Source organism: Neofelis nebulosa, chromosome 8, assembly GCF_028018385.1.
Source record: "Neofelis nebulosa isolate mNeoNeb1 chromosome 8, mNeoNeb1.pri, whole genome shotgun sequence".
NCBI classification, from domain to species: domain Eukaryota; kingdom Metazoa; phylum Chordata; class Mammalia; order Carnivora; family Felidae; genus Neofelis; species Neofelis nebulosa.
This window is the reverse complement of record NC_080789.1, coordinates 103,389,877-103,412,819: the sequence shown is the minus strand read 5'-3', so window position 1 is coordinate 103,412,819 and position 22,943 is coordinate 103,389,877. Positions and strand designations below refer to the sequence as shown.

At 38.8% G+C, this 22,943-nt stretch overlaps 2 protein-coding genes across 2 annotated transcripts in view; both read left to right on the top strand.

Annotated features, from left to right (window-relative positions):
* The first annotated feature begins 237 nt into the window (after positions 1–237).
* RAD51AP1 (RAD51 associated protein 1) lies at positions 238–22,943 on the top strand. Its single transcript, XM_058743973.1, has 9 exons — positions 238–407; positions 3,292–3,341; positions 5,569–5,710; positions 8,797–8,906; positions 10,278–10,364; positions 10,890–11,039; positions 16,021–16,185; positions 19,392–19,541; positions 22,155–22,943. The coding sequence occupies exons 1-9, from the start codon at positions 391–393 to the stop codon at positions 22,286–22,288; spliced, it is 1,005 nt and encodes a 334-aa protein (XP_058599956.1). The 5' UTR covers positions 238–390; the 3' UTR covers positions 22,289–22,943.
* Positions 19,451–22,943, top strand: part of DYRK4 (dual specificity tyrosine phosphorylation regulated kinase 4) — a 64,776-nt gene continuing 61,283 nt past the window's right edge. The window contains exon 1 of the mRNA XM_058743967.1: positions 19,451–19,541. The gene's annotated coding sequence lies outside the window, so the exon portion shown is untranslated. The remainder of the gene's footprint in view (positions 19,542–22,943) is intronic.

The window sequence follows — 22,943 nt, the reverse complement described above, 5'->3', positions numbered from 1 at the left end:
TAGAAAATTCCAGGCCTAAGTGCCCCATTTTCCCATATCGCTTCAACTTAGCCATTTAAAAATGTAAAAAAGCGTATTTCTACTATTATTGTGAATTTCAGAGAAGGCTCAAAAAAAAAAAAAAAAAATCCACTGTCGTGACGAAAGTGCATTGGCAAAGCTTGTGCTCCGCTTTGGTAGACCGGATGCGGAAGGGCAATATCTTGGGAACTGCGAGAGCCAGCAGTTCTTCTCAGTGCGCATGCGCCGCAGCAAGGATGGCTGGTAATCATTGGAGGGCTGGTGGCAGGGGGCGGAGAGCTCTAGTGTCTGGTTTTGGGCGGGAATTGAAACAGCCACTGCTGCCAACAAGAGCTTGAAAGCTGCAAACTTTCAGCCTTGGAGGGGGCCATGGTGCGGCCTGTGAGGTGGGTAGTTCATGACATCTGCGGGGATGGGAAGAAGCAGGAAGACGCCGTAGGCAACTTGGCCTGCACACGATTGACGGGAAAGGGCCGAATAGGACGGTGGGTAGCGAAGGTGGGATGGACGGTTTCTGTGGAGCTCTCCAGCCTCCACTGAGAGCCGCCCGTTCCACAGCAGTATCCTAGCATCCTACCTTTATCCTTCTATGCCTTCCTTTGCAGCAATTGCCGATTCTTTTACTGCCCCCCACCCAGCCATTTAAATAAACCTTTGGTCTGTTAGCATTCGAACAGCGCTTTACATTTCAACCATCTCCTACTCACGTGTTACTTCTTTATTTTATCACGATAGTTCTTTGATATAGCAGTCTAGATATTCCTGTTTTATCGATTTAAACTCCCAGGCATAAAGGCCAAGTTAACGGAGTCACACAGCTAGTGAGTGGCAGGATAACACTCAAACTTAAATCGTACTGGTTCCAGAGCCTCTGTGTTTTCCATTATACTATTTGAAACTATTGCTGTACTTAACCACAGTGGAGTGCTATGGAGGCCTACAGTCAGCCATTCATTTAGAAAGTTATTGTAATAAGGATTAATATATCCCACTAGGTGTGGGAGGTTACAGGGGTGAGGGTAGGGGGCCACAAATACCGCAAAGTGATAGTGAGAAGGAGGAAAGTCTTTCTGTAAGCACTGTAGTTAGGATGTGCCTCTCTGCGGAGATAATACATGATCTGAGACATGAGTGATGAGAAAGAGCTAGCCAGCGAAAATCAGGGGCAATCCATGTAGAGGGGACAAAAGCCAAGGCCCTGAGCTTGACTTTGTTTGAGGAAGAGAAAGAAGGCCTCTAAAGCTGTAGCATTAACAAGCAGTGGGGAGAATTGTAGGGGATTAAGGCAGAGAAATAGGCAGAGGCCAGAGTAGGTAGGACCTTGCAGGCTTTAAAAAGGAGTTTGGATTGTATTCTACGAACAATGGGAAGTCAACAGAGAGTTTTAAATAGGGCAGGAAAATCTAATTTTGGTTTTATAAAGTTCACTGGCTGCTGGTGGAGAAAGAATGGGAGATAAGGTGACCAGAATGGCAACAAGGAAACCACTACATCATTAGATAGCGGTTTGGAGTAGGATGTTATCAGTGGACATGGAATGGTATAGATGGATTTGGGGTATATTTTGGAGATACTGCTGACAGAACTTGCTGATGGAATAGATGTGGAGGTTAAGGGGAAAAAAGGATGATTTCACAGTGTTTTTGGCCTGAGCTACTGAATGGTCGGTCTTTGTACTAACCAAGATGAGGAAGACTAGGAAAGGGAACAGGTTCAGGAGGTGTGGGGGATCAGGAGTTCCATTTTGAACATATGAAGTCTGAAATGGATTTTCAGTATGTCCACCCAAGTAGCGAGGACATAATCCCTTTGTCTGGAACAGCAGTTGTCAAAGTACGGTCTGAAGACCCCCAGGGTTCCCTGAGGCCCTCTGAGGAGGTCCATGAGGTCAAAACTATTTTCACAATAATCCTAAGACATTGCTCACTTTTTTCATTGTTCTATCATCTGCACTGCAATGGTGGTGTAACTGCTGGCACCTGAGCATGAATCAAGGCAGTGGCACCATATTGCACAAGTGTCATTGTATTCTTTCATGCTGCACATTCAGGGTACAAAAAAAAAAAAAAAATACCAGTTTCACTTAAGAATGTGCTTGATGAAGCAGTAAAAATTGTCATCCTCACTGTAGCTCAATTACTGAGCATATTCTTTTTTTAAGAGTTTTTATTTTTACTATGATTCAGTTTCAGAATTTCTAAAGAGGCTTTCATATTTTATTCAGCTTTTAAAATTCATTAACTCCAAAGAGTAGGAGAGTAACAAGAGTATTCTTCATTTTAATATTCTACATGAGGAAATGAAATACATACATAAAGTACTTCTATGGTGGTTGTCTTCAGGCAAAGCACTTGTGAGATTGTTTGAGTTGGGAGCTGACCTGACCTCTTTTTCGTAGAATACCCATTTTCCTTGAAAGAACAACTGACCTACTAGGTTATTCACACTTGGGTGTTTGGTGGAAGGTAGAAAAGAAAACTACAAGGCCATTTCATTTAGTGCTTAGAGGAAGAATGAAGAAAGTGAGTTTGGTTTTTTTTCACTTTGAATATCACTTTTTTCTAATGGTTTTCTAAAGTAGTATGAAGATTCATTTGAGGTGGTAGGTACAAAGTCACCATTGTTTCAACGTCCGTTGCATAAAGAACATTATTTAGTATTGTGGGGAGATTAAAAAGAGAGAGAAAATATCTTTAAGTGTCAAGTTTATAATCTAGTAAGAAGACAATGCATATATAAAACAAAAGAATAGATACAACAGGAACTTATAAATGCCCCACAGCAATTAAACGGTATATAAATTGTGCTAATGATATTATTTTTATTTTGAGGGTTATCTGAATTATTTTTTTCCTTATCAGGTATATCAAGTATGGTTATAACTATTTTAGCTAATGCTAAGTCCCTACTGTAAAATCCAACTTCTTTTTTAAAAATTTTTTTTTAATGTTTATTTTTGAGAAAGAGAGACAAAGAGCATGATGAGTTGGGGAGGGGCAGAGAATGAGGGAGACAAAGAATCAGAAGCAGGCTCCAGGTTCTGAGCTGTCAGCACAGACCCCGATGCGGGGCTTGAACTCATGAACCATGAGATCATGACCAGACCCAAAGTCGTTTGCTCAACTGACTGAGCCACCCAGGTGCCCTGTCAAGTTTAAGTACTCTTAGGAGAATCAAAACACATTTTCATTTACTCAGACTGTCAATGGTCTTAAGGATTAGAGGTGGGAAATTGGCATTTGTGTAATTAAAAAATTGTCTTGCTCATAGGCATAAGAAATCGGTCAATTACTCACAGTTTGAGGACTCTGACAGTGATGGTAAGTAGAGATTCATATTTTTGCTTTAAAAACTTGGAAATTTATTTTCTCAGAATTCATATGACATATAGAACTCTAATATTGAACATATTACCCAATTGTATATGAGCTAGGGCTGCAAAAGTAATTTTCTAAGCATTTGGGATAATTCTACTGATAATTACACTGACAAGAATTATGTAGGTAAGTGATAAATGAACAGGACCTAGTGAAATGGCTCTTGAGATCTAAACTACTCTAGGTCCATGTTTCTCATAGTGTGGTTTGTCTCCTCCTATCTCTTTCCCTAAGAAGGAACACATTGTCTTTTGAAACACAAATGTGTTACAGAATATAATGTGAAATCCTCATTAACTGTACAATAAAATGAGACCTTCTATACCACTTTTTTTTTTCTTTTTAATGTTTATTTATTTTTGAGTGAGAGAGAGAGAGACAGAGTGTGAGCGGGGAGGGTCAGAGAGAGGGGGGAGACACAGAATCCGAAGGAGGCTGCAGGCTCTGAGCTGTCACCACAGAGCCTGACGCGGGGCTCGAACTCATGAACTGTGAGATCATGACCTGAGCCAAAGTCGGACGTGCAACCAACTGTGCCACCCAGGCGCCCCAACCTTCTATACCACTTCTTTATCCAGTCATCCGTCGATAGACATTTGGTGCTTTCCATAGTTTGGCTATTGTAAATAATGTTGTTATAAAAATTGGGGTGCATGTGTCCCTTCCAATTAGTATTATTGTATCCTTTGGGTAAATACCTAGTAGTGCAATTGCTAGATTGTATATTACTCAGCCATAAAAAAGAGTGAAATCTTACCATTGGCAACAATGTGGATGGAGCTAGAGGATAAGTGAAATAAGTCAGAGAAAGACAAAGACCATATGATTTCACTCACAGGTGAAATTTAAGAAGCAAAATGAACATGGGGTGGGGGAAGAGAGGCAAACCAAGAAACTGAGTCTGAACTATAGAGAACTGATGATTATAGAAGGAAGTGGAGGGGGGGTAGGTTAAATAAGTGGTGGGAATTAAGGAGGGTACCACTTGTGATGAGTACTGTGTGTTGTATGTAAGTGTAGAGTCACTAAATTGTACACCTGAAACTAATAAACTAATATTACACTGTGTGTTAACAGGAATTTAAATAAAAACTTGGAAAGGAAAAAAGAAACAAAAACAAGACCTTGAAGAAAGGTTGGGCATAGGCTATAGTCTATTGGGTTATATATTTCTTTGTCTCTGCTGTTAAGGGAACTTTGGTCAAAAAGTGTGAGAAACAGTTAGATTACATCATATTTCGAAATAGGTTTTGTATTTCTCAGACAGAGCTTTCTGTGAGTCAAATGTTCAGTTATCCAGAGGTTTGAAGGAACCTGTTTTTTGCATTGGGCTCAACTGTAAATGTGTCTAAGACTTGGGAGAAAATAGTGTAGACTCTGACCTGTAGCTTTTTATTACTGTTATCAGTATGTCACCAAATATTTATAAATTGACAGTAGTGTTCTAGACATTATGGGGTGGACTGGTGGTAAGTCACAAGTTAACATATTCCAACATGGGGAAACTTGGCAGAGACAACATGTATTAATAAATGCTAACGCTGCAATCAAGACTACGTGTACCCTGAGGGTATTCATCCATGTGCTACACATGTGTGTAAAAACTATCGCAGCAAGGGGGCGCCTGGGTGGCTCTGTCGGTTGAGTATCCGACTTCGGCTCAGGTCATGATCTCACAGCTCGTGAGTTCAAGCCCTGCGTCAGGCTGTGTGCTGACAGCTCAGAGCCCAGAGCCTGCTTCTGATTCTGTGTCTCCTTCTCTCTCTGCCCCTCCCCCAGTCATGCTCTGTCTCTCTCTGTCTCAGAAATAAATAAACATAAAAAAAAATTAAAAAAAAAAAAAAACTACCACAGCAGGTTTATGTTGAATGTCAATGGAACTAGATCACATTTTGTAGTGAATTGGCTTTTGATAGACTTATATTTTAATAAACAAAGGCCACTAAAACAAAGTTGAAAAGCATGAGTGAGAATAAAGACAAGTAATACGCCAACATTTTTTAAATGATGGCAATTAAACAACTTTCTTAATGTTTAAACCTTGAACACACACTGTAGTGAATTTCAGCTGCTAAGAAAATGTTTTATTTCTTAGGAAAAGCAGTTTCATATTTTATTTTGTTTAATTATTTTTTATATATTCTTTTATTTTTGATTCACACACGAATAGATGACTTTATTTCTGCAACTGCACCTTTAAATAAAAAACCCAGAACAACACCAAAGGAGTTAAAACTAGAAACAAGGAAACCTAAACTGAAGAATCTCCAGAAAGAAGATATCCCATTGCAAGAGAAAACCCCTAAAAAAAGGTGAGAGGTAAGACATACAGTATACATTCGATGTGTTAACTTAAAAGAGGGACAAATTTGAACTCTTGGTTTAATTTTTTTTAATGCTTATTTATTTATTTATTTGTTTATTTGAAAGAGAGAGAGACAAAGCATGAGCGGAGGAGAAGCAGAGAGAGAGTGAGACACAGAATGTGAAGCAGGCTTCAGGCTCTGAGCTGCCAGCACAGAGCCCGACATGGGGCTCAAACCCACGAGCCATGAGATCGTGACCTGAGCCAATGTCAGACACTTAACCGACTGAGCCCTCCGGGCGTCCCTTGAACTCTTCGTTTAAATTAGAACTTTGAGCCCAGTCGTAGGTATTATTTTATTTAGTGCATGTAGGAGAACAGGGATGTACCATTAATCCCCTTCTGACTTTCTGCCTTAAAAAAGAAATTCACAAACATGTTAGGAAATATTCATTTAAGTATTAAGTATTCATTAAAGTATTCATTAAGGGGGCGCCTGGGTGGCGCAGTCGGTTAAGCGGCCGACTTCAGCCAGGTCACGATCTCGCGTCTGTGAGTTCGAGCCCCGCGTCGGGCTCTGTGCTGACAGCTCGGAGCCTGGAGCCTGTTTCCAATTCTGTGTTTCCCTCTCTCTCTGCCCCTCCCCCGTTCATGCTCTGTGTCTCTCTGTCCCAAAAATAAATAAAAAACATTGAAAAAAAAAAATTAAAAAAAATAAATAAATAAAGTATTCATTAAGTATTCATTAAAGACAATTACAAAGTTTAGGAGGTAGAGCTTACTTTTATAGGACTGTATATCTGTCTCTAAAGTCTTCAAGTCTTACAAGACTACTTTGTTTAAAATTACAATCTGTAAAGATAGTTTTATAAAAATTGAAACCATGTATTTTTCTGCAGATAAAAGATATTTTTTCTTTATATTGTTTAGACTGGCCCAGCACTGAAAAGGTCCTATAGTTTCTAGACGAATTCTGGATTTCCATTAGTTCCAAGAGAGAAGAGAGAATGAGGGAAGGAAGTCCTGAGAGGCCCCAAACCTGAAGTATGGAGAGGAGATTGGCAGAAGGGGACTATTAACAAATGGAACATGGGGGATGGTGTGGTTCACTGCTGCAAGCTGGAGAAAAGCTCATTAACACAGAGAAAGTTACCCCATGTCCTGCTCATTACTTTTTTCTCTTTTTTTGTTTTTGGTTTTGAGATTCTTGTGCTAGGTTTAAGTACAGTGGGGGAAAAAAAAAAAAACAAAACCACCTACAAATGAGAGAGAATATTTGCAAATCATATAATTGATGAAGGATTTGTATTCAGAACATATAAAGAAGTCTTACAATTCAACAGTAAATAGATTAATAACCCAATTTACAAAATGGGCAAAGGATTTGAGTAGACATTTCTCCAAAGAACATCTCCAAGTTAATAAGCACATAAAAGATGCTCAGCATCCTTAGCCATCAGGGAAATGCAAATCAAAACCATGGTGAGATAATACTTCACACCCTTTGGGATGGCCATAATCAAAAAGACAGACAATAACCAATGTTAATGAGGATGTGGAGAAACTGGAATTCTTGTACATTGTTGCTGGGAATGTAAAATGGTACAGCCACATTGGAAAGCAGAGTAGCAGTTCCTCAAAATGTTGAACGTGGGGTTATTCTATGACCCTGCCTAGGTATGTACTCAAGAGAAATGAAAACATATACCCACACAAAAACTTGGACACAAAGCTTCACAGCATTATTCACAATAGCCAGAAAATGGTAGCAGTCCAAATGTCTGTCCAACTCATGAGTGGATAAATAAAATGTGGTCTGTCTATACACTGGAATATCATTCAGCAGTAAAAAGAAGTACTAATACATGCTACGACATGGATGAACCTTGAAAACATGCTGAGCAAAAGAAGCCAGACATAAAAAGTCCACATGTATGATTCCATTGACTTGAGATGTCTAAAATAGGTGAGTCCATAGAAACAGGAAGTAGATTAGTGTTGCCAGGTGCTAGGGGCCGGTAAGCAGGGAGTGACTGCTAATGAATATAGGGTCTCTTTGGGGGTGATGAAAATATTCTGAAAGTAGGTAGTGGTGATGTTTTCTCAACTCTGAATATACTTAAAGACTGCTGAATTGTACACTTTAAAAGGGTGAGTTTAATGCTGTGTGAATTATATCTCAATAAAACTTATTTTTAAAAAATAAATCCTTCAAGGTGCATCTCAGTATTTCGTCCTTTATATAACTTTTTTCTTAAATCTGTCTTTGATTTCTTTTCTTACACACCCTAACACTCTGACCACCTTTAATAGGAGACATAATAATCTGCTCATATAGGAAAATTATCAGTACGTCTTATTTCCCTACCCTCCTCATTAATTGCAGACTCCTTCAGGGTACTTTTAGTATTCTATTTAGTGCAGTGCCTCATACACAGTAAGTACTTGGTGACATATTTGTTAAAGTCTAGATTGGGAGGAACAGTTTAATAAAAGAGCTATAATACCTGTCTAAGGAGGTGTGAGTGAGGTCAAAGATTTCTAAGTGGATTTTTTTTTTTTTTAATGTTTATTTTTATTTTTGAGAGAGAGAGAGAGAGAAGGTAGGGGTGGGCAGCAGAGAGAGGGAGACACAGAATCGGAAACAGGCTCCAGGCTCCGAGCCATCAGCCCAGAGCCTGACGCGGGGCTCGAACTCACGGACCGGACCGCGAGATCGTGACCTGGCTGAAGTCGGACGCTTAACCGACTGCGCCACCCAGGCGCCCCATAAGTGGATTTTTGAAAGTCTTCATTCTAGGTTGAGCAGGTGCTTGGCATTGGTAACAAGGACTGACATTACCCTGAAAGGAGGCAATACGTACAACAGCACAGACTGCTGCTCTTTCAATCTCGTATGCACCTGTAACATGGCATTACTTCACATTAGCAGTCTTAACCATTAAAGTCAGTTATGATCACGATTACTGTTTAGAAAACATTTTTGTGAGGTTAGCAGCTCTTAAATAGTGATTCAGAAAAATCTCAGATTTTGCTGTTTGGTTGAGATTGATATTTTTAAAAACTCACTTTTATTTTTTTGCCTCCCTTTAGGATGGCTTTAGATGACAAGCTCTACCAGCGAGACTTAGAAGTCGCACTTGCTTTATCAGTGAAGGAACTTCCAACAGTCACCACTGATGCGGAAGAAGCTCAAGATAAAAGTAACTTTACTTTCTATATATTTCTTTTTGTAACCTCATTGCTTTTGTAATTGTGTCTCCGGATGAGCCTTCATAGAGGAAACAATAAGAGTTTAATACTTTGGATAGCAAATGGAGCAACTGGCATAATTAGATTCCGTGCTTTATTCTGCATGAATGTCGTTCATGCACACGCATCTCTCTGCTTAACACCTGATGCCAACTCTGGACTAAGTCATGGACTATGAGCTTGGATGCAAGTCACTTTTGTTTACAGTGGAAATTTAATTTCTTAAGCAAATGAATTGGTCTAAACGGTCCTAATAACCCATCTCTTTTCTCTCAAAATTCAAATTACTAGTGAGGGTAATTTTTATTATTTACGAAGGCTGAAGGTACTAGTTTGGTTAGCAGGCTCAGTGGACTTACAAGATGTAGGACTTCTGGATTTCTCTGGGTTTTTCTCCTTCGATTTTTCTAGCAACTGTGTAGCAGATGGCAATATTGATACTCTGGAGAGGCAGAAATCATTATTCTTGGAAAAGACATTCAAACTGTTAGCATGCTTTTTGGATGAAATTGTTTTGACTTAGCTTCTTTTATGTTGGAGGATATTTTTAACTCATTAGCTCATTTAGGGGTATAGATGTTTCAGTCATTATTGCCTCCTATTTGACAGTAAATAAAACACTGTTGATTGATTAGGGAGCCGTTTACTAATCAGGAAATCAAAGAAACAAAGAGAATTATCTTATATCCAAAACTGAGAAAATGGAACTCATCTCTCTCCTGTAAGAGCTGGTAGAATATATAGCAGGATTTCCTTGGAAGTACCACTTCTCATAGATTAATATACTTTATAGCACTGGGATTTAATAGTACAGTTATCATAACTCAAAGTCCTCTTGAAATACTTTAGATCATTTTAAGGTTATTATAATGATTGAAAAGTCTTTGTTAGTAAAAGCATGTATCTATTACACAGAAATGATAGTTAGTATTTATTGACTGTTTCCTATGTGCTGGGCACTACAGTAAGCAATTTCTACATGCGACCCACTTTGATCCCCCACAATACACCTAATTAGTCCACGCTCTATTTTTTCTCTCCACAATATAGATGAGGACATTAAGTCTTAGGATAAGCCATATTCCCATACTCGTGTAGCCAGTTGGAGGGGTAGAGCCTGAATTTCAACTTAAGTCTAAGTGTGTTTGATTTCAGAGCCCAACTCCTAAACCGTATGCTGACCTTTCCAAGGTAAGTCATACTAGCTTGAGCTTGGATCATTCATCTGTATCTGAATGCTTTTACATTTGAACACCAGTTTTCCTATTTCTACCCATTGACTAAGGTGCATCTGTATCTTTTTCCTTCCTCCTTATCTTTAGGCATTGAAAAGTGTGACAGTCGTGAAAGTGAAACAATGAGTAAGGCCCCTCATATCTCCAATTGCAGTGTAGCCAGCGATTATTTAGGTAAGCTTTGATATTAATAATAATACTAATTTTTTCTATCAACAAGCTATTTTTCTAACTTCTATTTCAATACCTGACACTGTAGCTAGAACCAAGATATTTAAATTTGTCAAGGTTCTCTTCACCTCCTCTCCTTTGTTTCTTTGTGTTTTAGTCTTTTTCTCTTTTACTGCAGACCAATTTTCCTTTTCTTCCCTGGTGGAAGGTCATGACTACCGGTGGCTTCTAGTTGATAGCTGTTGACCACTGAAGAAAGGGGCTGCATCTTCCCTGCTCCACTTTTCAGATTTCTTGGGGAAAGCCTCCTCAGTTGGGTCTCACACTTATCCTTAAACTGGACTCTGTTGTCAGGATACTGACGTTTATCATGGTTGTGCCAGATTGGACTATGTGATCTATTAGAAGCAGCGGAGGAATGAAGCTGGGCAGATAAAAACAACGGATGTGATAGAAGTCTATTTTGCAGTTCTTTCAATATTATCTGTCACAAAAAGTTTTCTGTTGGTTTTTATGCCTCTCCTGAAGATTTGGATAAGATTACTGAGGAAGATGATTTTCCTGGTGTTCAAGGGAAAAGAAAAGCAGCATCAAAGGCTTTGGTACAACAGAGGAAGATTCTTCTGGAAGGCAGTGATGGCAATAGTGCTAATGACTCTGAACCAGACTTTGCAACTGGTGAGTTATATCCTACCTCCAAATTAAGCCTATGGAAATTCAGTAAAAAGTTCTTAAAGACCATTAGTGGATACAAAGCACTGTGCTAAATGTTTGGTATATGCAAACTTGAACTTACAGGACAGTTACATCCAGCTCTGCCATTTGGGGAGAAGCTTCATGTGGAGGTGACCTTTAAGCTGTACCTTGAAAAATAAGTAGTATTTACACAAACTAAAAGGGTAAAATAGCGTTCCTGACTGATAGAAAAGCATCAACAATGGCATAGACAAGCACACATAGAAGAAAGTGATCAGGAAGCCTGTGACAGAGAATGTTCTAGAAGAGGCTAAGGAGGCAGGCTGGCACTTTCTAAGAAGTGTACACTTCTTTCTATAATACTAGAAATCCATGAAGTATCTTGGGGATGAAGTGATATGAAACCTATATTTTTATTTGTGACTTTGTTTTTCAGATTCATTCAGAAATTAGGGCAAATGGGAAGCATAGTGACCTGGACAGAGCATCATAATATATTAATTAAAAATTAAAATGAATAAATCCATAAATTTGTGCCAAATCGGATGCTATATTTTGATAGATTTTAACATGCTATTGACAAATGGATTTGTTCATCAACATTTTATAAATATTTGAGTATCTGTTATGTGCATTATATTGAAGACACTACAAATACAGCAGTGAACAAAACAGAGCTCCCTTAAGAAGCTTAAAGTCGAGTGAGGGGACACAGACAGTAATGAAATGTAGAATGTATCAAGTGTCATCGTAGAAGAGCTATGTAGAAGAGGAAGACAGAGTAGAGCCCAGACGTCTGCCTTTTGAACCAGTACCTGCCCCTTTATATGACCTGGGTCATCCCAAAGCAGACAGTCTAGGGATCTTACTTTGAGAAACACTGATGTAACTGGAGCACCGGAAGGTAGGAGCCACAGAAAGAAAATGCCCTGAAGAAGCATAGTAGAGCATGGACTGAATGTTTCCCAACTTAAGGTTACTTAATACAAAAAAGCCCAAAATAAGAAAATAACTCCTTGTCAGTTTAATTGTTTCTTCAGGGATATGATTGTAGCACTTCCAGAATGTCATTATCGTTATTTGACACATGCTTGTCAGAAAAATCAGTCAACAATTTTAAAGTTATAAATTGCAAGTCTACTTAACATGCCAATGAAATTAATTTGTCTTTAATAGTGGTTAAAAATGTTTGTGTGGAAATGAAATCAGTTGCTTTGTTTGCTGGGTTTATGTAATCAATGGGTTATGTTTCTAGAGGTATGATAGAATTTGAAAAGAATAATATTCTCTTATTTGCATTCCAACCTCATATATTCTCTCTCTAATAATTTTATAAAAGTAAGTTTTTATCAAGATTATAATTTGGATAGTGACTTTAAAGTCGCCTCTATGCCTTTGAAAGGAAGTTGTTAAAATCTCCAAAAACACAAATGGCAAAAAAGCATATGAAAAGATGCTCAATATCAGTATCATTAGGGAAATACAAATCAAAATCCCAATGAGGTGTCATCTTACACCCATTAGGATGTCAAAAAAACAGAAAATAACTAGTGTGGTAAGGATGTGGAGAAATTAGAACCCTTGTTCACTCTTAGTGGGATTTCCACCGTGGAAAGCAGGGTGGCAGCTCCTCAGAACATTAAAAATAGAAGTATCATGTGATCTAGCAATCCCACTTCTGGGTATATATTCAAAAGAATTGAAAGCAGGGTCTCAGATATCTGCACACCCATATGTATAGCAGTGTTATTCATAGTAGCTAAGGGGTGAGCAACTCAAGTGCCCATCAACAGTTTAATGGATAAACACCATGTGGTCTATACATACAATAGAATTTCAGCCTTCAAAGGGAAGGAAATCCCATCATGCGCTACAACTTGGGTGAACCGTAAAAACTTTATGCTAAGCAGAATAAGCCAGTCACAAAAGACAAATGCTGGGTGGTTCCACTTATAAGAGGTATCTAAAATAGCCAAATTCATAGAAACAAAATAGAATGGTAGTTAGATGAGAAGAGAAAGGATCATTTGTGACCTTTGGCAGGGAAAGAAAAATGAAAATTGGAGAGAACATAGACTTTTCTTAAGGACATCTAAAGATTCACAGAATTCGTAACCCCATTGTTGGGGCCTTTCAGCTTCACCAATTTGGTATGCTAATGACTTGGAATTCTGGGAGCTCCACTTACCACCACCAGATGATTTAACTGCTTTTTCTGTTGACTGATGATGGTCAGTTGGACCTTACCGTTAGATAAGTTTGATAAGTAGAGTTTAGCCAGTTGCTACCATTTATTCTCTCAGGCCAAGAAAAGAACACATGCACTACCAGAACTGTGGGATACATAGGAAGTTTGGTCCTTCTAGAGTCTATATTTTGAAACTTTGGAGAAACTCCACTACTTGCCCTCCCTGAACCTAGGTCCTTTTGGGACTCCAGAAATAATTATTTGATTTTTCTTTTTTCTTTTTTTTTAATCTTTATTTATTTTTGAGACAGAGAGAGACAGAGCATGAACGGGGGAGGGTCAGAGAGAGAGGAAGACACAGAATCTGAAGCAGGCTCCAGGCTCTGAGCACAGGCTCTGAGCCTCAGCACAGAGCCCGATGCGGGGCTCGAACTCACGGACCGTGAGATCATGACCTGAGCTGAAGTCGGACACTTAACTGACTGAGCCACCCAGGTGCCCCAATTATTTGATTTTCAAAGTACTATATATAGCAGCCTTCGTGTGGTCTGCTGGCATTATATGGCTAATTCTATATAACCCAGTAATCGTCATGTGAATATGTGGGTTGATTACTCTCATGTGTTTTTAAGTTTTTATTTGTATGGAAAGACAGAATAAGGAAATAGTAATTTGAAGATCATAATGACATTGTTAATTTAGGTAAAGGCCATTAATGAAAAGCTGACGAGGATCTTCACGATGAGAATTCAGGCTGGCGGCAACTGTGCCAACCAAGAGTGGGACAACCATATGTTCTATGCTTTCTGATCTGATATAATAGGAAGTACAGAGCATTCTTATGAAGTACATTCTTACAAAAAAATAACAAGGTGAGCCTGATTCTAATTGGGCCTTGAGAAAATTCCAGCTCACAGAATAAGCAAAACGCCATGAGGAAGGAAGCAGACAACAAATGCAGAATGTCAGAAGTTCTATAGGACAACTGACTTGGTTACTTCAATAGCTCTATTTTTTTTTTTTTTCAACGTTTTTTATTTATTTTTGGGACAGAGAGAGACAGAGCATGAACGGGGGAGGGGCAGAGAGAGAGGGAGACACAGAATCGGAAACAGGCTCCAGGCTCCGAGCCGAGCCATCAGCCCAGAGCCTGACGCGGGGCTCGAACTCACGGACCGCAAGATCGTGACCTGGCTGAAGTCGGACGCTTAACCGACTGCGCCACCCAGGCGCCCCAATAGCTCTATTTTAAAGTGATTAAACGGTACCTGGGTGGCTCAGTCAGTTAAGCGTCCGACTCTTGGTCCCAGCTCAAGTCTTGATTTTGGGGTCATGAGTTCAAGGCCCCATGTTGGGGGCTTAAAAAAAAAGTGGTTAATGTGGACTGGATAGAAGATTATACCAAGAAACTATCGTTGATACTGTAAGATATGATAATGACATTGTTGTGTTTTTTTAAAAAAAGCTCATGTTTTCTAGAGATGCAGTGTGAAGTATGTATAATTGTAATGACCTGATGCCTCAGACTTATTTTAACATACTTCCAGAAGAAAAGGAAGAAGATGAGAGAGAGAGAGAGAGAGAGAGAGAGAGAGAGAGATGAAGCAGATGTAGCAAAGTATTGATGAATATTGAATCTGAGTGCTGTGTTACTGTTTCAGGTTGTGTATGCTTGAAAAACTTTATGGATATTTATTTTTATATAAAATATTTCCTACAGATAGGTAGATATTATATGTGATGGGCATAACAGTTTGAGTGGTGAGATTAGGAGATTTTCTTTTGCCTTAATACTTTTTTGTTGTGGTCTACATTTCTTGCAATAAGCATATACTGCTTTTATAATTAAAAAAAAAGTAAAGTTTTTATGAATATAGTACTAATAATCCTTATTTACACTTAGCATTCAGAATTTATTATTTACAAGACATGGTTTTCTGACCCCCTCCCCCACCTTGGCCCTCCCCCACCCAAAATAGAAGAATCGTTGCTTGACTATCAGCTATTCTTTGTGCTTATTCTCAGAGCAGCTGTAGCTCCTTAATCTATTACTTCTCTGGCTTGTAGCATCGCAGTAGAGAGAAGGGTTTGTGGGAAATAACAGGTGTGCCCAAATGAAATCATATGTAGGATTATAAGTTAAGATGTTGTGGTTGGTTAGTCTGTTCTAGATTCCCATTGGGTTTCTATTCTAGAATGTTGAAGTTTATGTGATTAAAGGAAGGTATAATGTTACTATCACCATCAAGGTCATTGTTTTGAAAGAGTTGGTAATGTTGTACCCTATCATTCTTTTCGAAAGTCACTGAATTAAACTGGAAACATTGGAAGCAAAGATTACTGATGGGAACTATAATGATAATAGTAAGAGCAAACAATTCTGTTTTGCTTGTTGTCTGCCAGATGTCATTCTAAAGGCTTTGCCTCTATTAATTCATTGAATCCACACAGCAACCCTATGATGTAGGTTTTATGGTGATCCTCATTTTATACATAGAAAACTTAAGCCGGGTGAAGTGAGTGCCCTAGGGTCACACACAGTGTGAGCTGAGGGGCCAGGATTCAAACCCAGGTGACCTCTCAGTGACTGCGGTGGCATAGCGTAGCAGGAGGCGCACAAGACTCTAGTGCAAAGGCTGTAAATTCAAGGCCATAGAAGCCCATTTTTTGTTTAACTGAAGTAAATTGACAAGCAATGTTGTGTTAGTTTCAGGTATACATGGAAGCCTCACTTTTTAGAACAAAGATCAAGTATATGCAATCCTCTTGTTTTAGGTGAAGAGTCCGAGGATGACTCTGATTTTAGTGAGAGTGAAGATAATGATGAAGACTTCACTGTGAGAAAAAATAAAGTGAAAGAAATTAAAAAGAAAGAAGTGAAGGTCAAATCCCCAGTTGAAAAGAAGGAGAAGAAACCTAAATCCAAATGTAATACTTTGGGTAAGCTTAATCCAAAACACTAACTTTATAAAACGTATTTGGTTTATTTGTGTTTTTCTTACCTTTGCCTTTGTTCTCCGTAACATTTTGCCAGTGTTCATTTCTAGCTAAGATATGTAGATGGAAGGAGGGATGGGGAAGGGAGAAAAGCAGATGAGTTCTGCCCACTGTCTACTGCCTATCAGCTCTTACTAGAATTACCCTCCACTAGCACTGATGGCCACCCTCTGAGGTAGCTATTATCACCTGCATTTGATAGTGAGAAAACTGAGGCTCAGACAGGTTAAATAATTTGTAGGAATTCTTACAGCTAATTAAATGAGGAGCTAGAATTTGCACCTAGTTTTGTCCATTTAGAGCCCAAGTTGTAGCCACTGGACCACATTTTTTCCAGGCAGTTAACAGGGAAGTTTACATGATTCTAATTTCTTGCTTTCATGCTTGACTTAGTCTTTGATTTGAGAACCCTTTTGCTATGTGTTTTAGGGCTTTTTTGGTTTTTCTTGAGTTCATAATATATAATAGATTATTATGAACTATAACTTACATTAACTTGATTTTTCTTTACTTATCGATATATATTTTTCTGTCTTCATTGTTTGAAACTAAGATTTCCATTATTCAGACTCCATTTATTGGTGCTGGGAGCTGCTGTCACCTTAACTAGTGTGGCGCTGAGTACTTACTGAGAAATAAGGACTAAATACTGATTCATATTCCTCCCTCTACTGTATTCTGAATTAATAAGGTTTTAATTAGTGTCTTTTTAAATTGACAAATTCATCTGGTTTTCAGAAATTAGGTTTTAAGTGCAGTGGGTTTTAGATATAAAACTGTATATTAGTTTCCAATTGCTGCCATGACAAATAACCACAAACGTAGTGGATTAAAACCACAAATTTATAATTTTATAATTGAGGAGGCCACAAGTTCAAAGTGCTTCTCACTGCACTACAATCAAGCTAGTAGGAGGACTGTGTTCCTTTGTGGAGGCTCTGGGGGAAAATTCCTTTTCTTGACTTTTCTGGCATTTAGAGTCTGCCTGTGCCCTTTGACTGGTGGTCCACAGGGGTCCATTTCCACCTTCAAGGCCAGAAAAGGCAGGGACTTTCTCACATCACATCACTGATTCTCTCTCTCTTTCTCCTGGTTCTCACTTTCATTTATAAGGACCCTTGTGAGTACATTGGGCCATCCAGATAATTCAAGATAGTCTCCCCCTCTCAAGATCCTTAACTTAATGACATCTGCCAAGTCCCTTGCTGTGGAAGGTGACATACACGCGTCCTGGGAATTAGGATATAGACATCTTTGAGGGTCCATCCTTCTGCCTACCACAAACTGATATGAAAAAGTCATTGGCAGTATGAATGTATTTTATATTTTCTTTGGATGCTTGTTTATGCTTCCTCACCAAGACATACTAAAAATTAAGAATAAAATGTTAGTTTACACATTGGAATTTACCATTTCAGGTCTACTGGATTGGAGCAAGTTGTTTCACAAGGAAGCTTAAAATATAATTTTAGTAGTAAAATTTAACTGCCAAATAATGGGGTTAAGAATTAGGAAATATGGAATAGATTACTAGTCCCACTAGTAACATATGGAATAACCATTGAGAGTCTTTTCATCAGGCACATGTTACAATTTTTCCCTTGATAGAGAAAATTTTTGAGAGCTGTGCTGTCCAATATGATAGTCACTGGCTGTATACAGCTATATTAGACTTAATTAAAATTAAATAAACTTTAAAAGTGAATTCAGGTTTTGCTAACCCCATTTCAAGTGCTTAATAACAACATGTGGCTAGTGGCTATCACACGGATAGCACAGAATTTCCATCACAGCAAAAAAGCTTCTGTTGGACAGTGCTGATCTAAGGAATATAGAGGTTAACATTAAGAAGAGTATATAGTGAAAATGTTCATCTTCAAATACCTTTAGATATCCTTAGGTATATCACAGCAAGCATTATCTCAGAAGTGAATTTATATTCTACCTCTCCTCCCTTCATTTCCAGCACATTCCTCTCTCCCCCCACCCCAGACACCAAAACCTAGTCTCATTCTTGTGTTCATCTCTGGGTAAATGATACCATCCAGCAGTGTGCCCATGACAGGAACTTGCAAGTTATGATTATTTCTTCATCTCCATCACTACCTCCCCCCATCTAATTCCTAAAAGATCTCCAACTGCTGTTCTTTCCTTCATGCTCCCTGGGTTCAGGCCTTTATCATCTCCTACCTCTTTATAACCTGAAGAGCCTTCTAGGTGGTCTGCTTACCATACGCTACCATCAGAAAGATGTGTTCAGAACACAAGTGTTCCCAAGAAAAACCAGTACATGACTGTGACTAGCCAGACACCTTCACTGGTGCACACAACTCTTCATCAGTGATGTGCACCCTGTCTGTGTCTCTCTCCTTGACCTTCCTGCTCCAGCCATACTGAACCGGAGGCCTGTCCTGGGACCTGCTGCATTCTCCAGCTTTGCATGCTCTACTCCCTCTGCCTGGAAAACTTCCCTCTAACTCATCTTTCCTCTTCAACCTTGATTTGGCTCAAACTATCCTCAAACAACTTCCTTGTAACTTTTACCCCTATGCAGGTATGCATACAGATTGTAGGTTCCCTCCTGTGTATACCTCTAAACTTTGTCTTATCTCTTATCCCCACTGCATTATACACGTCTTTACTTTTTTCCCCTTTCTACTAGAGTCTAGTGACCAAACCGTAAATTCCTTGGCAGCAGGATCTGTGAGCTCTCTGTAACCCTAGAGCCTAATATATTGTCTCACTGACACATACTGATGAGACGCCATTATATAATGTATGGACTATGGAGCCAGACCTGGTTCCTAATCCTGGCTCAGGGACGCACCAGCTGGCATACTGCAGGCAGACTGCTCAGCCTGTCTGTTTCCTTATCTAGCAGTGGGGCTAGGAATATCGGTATGAGAGCTGCTCTAAGGGTTAAAAGCAATATATATGGCATGCTTACCACACTGCCTGGCATATAAATGCTCATTAAAGATGGCTGTTCTTAGGCTCTCAATAAATGTTTGTGTATAATTAGAGTTTCTTTAATTGATAATCTTGCCTTTTTAATTTTTATGAGATTATGTAACTTTATAATTTTTATACCTACCTGCCAGACTTATTCTTCCTCTATGAAAACCTTTTTCTATGTATATTTTTTAAAGTGACTTCAGGAGACTCTGCTCCAGCTTCTGTGAAATCAGAACTTCAGCCTTCACCAAAAAAGGTTTCTGGTTCTTCGGAGGTCACTAGGAAACCATTACAAATACGCAGTCCTTTAGCTGAAAACAAAAAACCTAAGTGGGTCCCACCAGGTATGGTATATTTATTGATTAAGGGCAGAGGCTTGGAAAATTATCACTGTCAGCTTTTTTTCCTAGTTGCAAATGTTATACCATATTATTACGCATTCTTCAAAACCAAGGTTTTTAGTTGCTGCATTTATTTGTCATTCATCATTCCCTTATACTGAGCATCCAGATTGCTTATTGTTTTTTCAGTGTCATAAATAAGGTTACAAGAAGCACAGACATCCTTATTTTAGAAATCTGTGGGCACATCCTTGATTATTTTCTTAGGATAAATTTCTAGTAGTGGAATTACAGTGCCAAAGAGTGTCCACATTTTCAATTTCTGATATTTATTTTTGGCAACAAGTCTGTTTGCTCAAGATCCATTGATCATAGTCTGACTGAAGCCTCAGGACCTGTACATGGGACTTCTAGCATTTCACAAATGCCCTAGCAGACTTGACTTCTCTTCCCTTTGTGTTCTTTTGTTCCACAGCCAAGCCTTGCTGATCCTTCAAGAATTCTTTGGCTTTCACCCTTCCTGACATTACCAAAACCCTAGTCCAGGCCCCATTCATTTCATGCCCAAGCTACCTGTGGCTTCATAACTGGTCCTGTGTCCACTTCCTAGTCCAGTGAAACTGATACAGTTTTTCTTCCTTAAACACAATGTATATCTTCTCTAAGAGCCTCTCTGTATACAGTTTCCTCTGTCTGGTATGTCTCTCCCCCTTTGTCCCCTTTCCTTTTCTAAGTCCCTCCAAATCTACTCAGGTTTGGTTTACTTCTTTTCACTGACATTTCTTTTTTCTTTTTTCTTTTTTTTTTTTTTTTTGAGAGATTGGGGGAGGGAGAAGGAGGGAGGGAGGGAGAAGGAAAGAGAGAATCTTAAGCTGGCTTCACACTCTGCTTGGAGCCCAAGGTGGGGCTCAATCTTATGACTGTGAGATCATATCTGAGCTGAAATCGAGAGTGGGATGCTTACCTTGACTGAGGCACCCAGGTGCCCCTTACTGACATTTCTTGATTGGTCCATAGTGGTCACTTCCTGATAACTAGGTATTAATAGACAGATTTCAGTCTGAGTCAGTATTTTTGTATCCTTTGGGTAAATGCTGATTCAAAGAGGCACGTGTACCCCAAGTTTATAGCAGCAATATCAATAATATCCAAGCTATGGAAAGAGCCTAAATGTCCACTGACTGATGAATGAATAAAGACGATGTGGTGTTCACACACACACAATGGAGTATTACTCAGCCATGAAAAAGAACGAAATCTTGTCATTTGTAGTGATGTGGATGGAGCTAGAATGAAATAAATAAGAGAAAGACAAATGCCATATGATTTTACTCATATGTGGAATTTAAGGGAAAAAAACGGAGCAAGGCAAATCATAAGAGACTCTTACTATAGAGAAGAAACTGGGGGTTGCTGGAGGGGAGGTTGTGGGTGGGGGGATGGGCTACATGGGTGATGGGCATTAAGGAGGGCACTTGTTGGGATTAGCACTGGGTGTTATATGTAAGTGATGAATCACTAAATTCTACTCCTGAAACTAATATTATACTATATGTTACTAGAATTTAAATAAGAGCTTAAAATATTAAAAAAAAAAAAAGCTTTAAAAGGAAAGGGTTTCAGTCTGAGGCTGCATAATTACTTAATGTCTCTTAATTACTTCATCTTCTGAAATATCGGGCATATCTTGATTCAACAATTCCATACATTACTCAGTGCTCACCATGATAAGTGTAGTCACCATCTGTCAACAAACAACATTATTCTAATATTATTGACTATATTCTCTGTGCTATACTTTTCATCTCTGGGACATTTCTTTTATAACTGGAAGTTTGTATCTCTTAATCTCCTTTATCCCCCCCCCCCCTTATCTATTTCACTCACCCACCCCAGCCCCAGTCAGAGAAGGCAAATACTATACGATGTCACTTAAATTTTTTTTTTTCAACGTTTTTTTATTTATTTTTGGGACAGAGCATGAACAGGGGAGGGGCAGAGAGAGAGGGAGACACAGAATCGGAAACAGGCTCCAGGCTCCGAGCCATCAGCCCAGAGCCTGACGCGGGGCTCGAACTCACGGACCGCGAGATCGTGACCTGGCTGAAGTCGGACGCTTAACCGACTGCGCCACCCAGGCGCCCCTATACGATGTCACTTAAAAGAACTAGTATAAATAAGTAAAAAGAGTATTGGTCGTGTTTACAGTTATTTAATATTTGAAAAAAAATAGATTCAAGGAGTATTTGGAAAAATATGGGATTTTTAAAAAATGCATTAGATTTTTCTACTACTAGAAATTATAACCGCATGCATTTCTTTATTCTCTATGCCTCTACAACCAATGTTATTTGCTCCCAACTTACCAACTTCAGCTTTCATGCTTAAAGTTTTGGTGTCGTTACCTTGCCTTCGGAGCATGTTTGAAAATAGGCAGTACTATGTTCTTTCTAATCTTTAATACTGTTCATTCTTTTGATCTTGTTTGTAGCTTGAATAGAGCTTGTATACGAGAGTAATCTCTCCCTACCTTTTTTTGCATCTTTTGTTTTGTAAGTTGATCTTTGTTAGGAGATTTCTAACATCGTCAGCATCAGGTGCTATGTTTTCTTTCAGCGATGTCCGGAAGCAGCAGCATCAGGAGCCCACTGGCAGGCGTGTCTGTTAAGTCTCCAAATCAGAGTCTCCGCCTGGGTTTGTCCAGATTAGCACGAGTTAAACCTTTGCATCCAAATGCCGCTAGTAGCTGAGTGTGATAGTAAACACATGTTTGATTAAGAGAATCACAGTTTTACAAGTGTGTTTATATTTGATTTGTGTTTATATTTAAGGAGGGTATCATAAGATAAAGGAATCCTTTAATATCCTATAAATTGCCGCTACCCATTCCATGATGATATTCTCTGAAGCTATTCAAGATTTCAATAAGGGGTTTGTTTATCAGAATTATCTTGTAATGCCCTTTCCTTCTGGAGAATGTGTTCTATTTTTCCTGTGTATAATAAGTCATTGTCATTCAGTGGTTGTCAGTTTGACATGGAGAAAGTCCATGTTGCATGCTATTCTTTTCTAGAAACATGATGCTCCTTTCTAGCTTTGTCTAATTTATGGCATCTTAACTGTAACTATTCAGAGTTTAAAAGGAAACATTCCCACTTTTTCCAGGAGACATTTCTGAAATCTTAAGCTACATTGTCAGTTTAATTGCAAAAATGTTTCATATTTTAGTCAAATACTAAGAATTCAGAATTCATTTACCCATTAAAATGGTTGCTATAATGACCTATGTCTCCTACTCAGAAGTAGATGTTTATTGTATAGCAAATAGAATTTCATGACATTTTATGAAGTTCTCATCAAAGCCTTTAATAAAAGTGAAAAAGTTTTGATATGCTCTTTCCTTGA

Bases quoted from the DNA above. Each gene is read 5' to 3' on its own strand.
- RAD51AP1 (XM_058743973.1), top strand. The intron at 8,907-10,277 runs GTAACTTTACTT...CCTTATCTTTAG, and splicing joins GGAAGAAGCTCAAGATAAAA to GCATTGAAAAGTGTGACAGT. The intron at 11,040-16,020 runs GTGAGTTATATC...CTCTTGTTTTAG, and splicing joins TGAACCAGACTTTGCAACTG to GTGAAGAGTCCGAGGATGAC.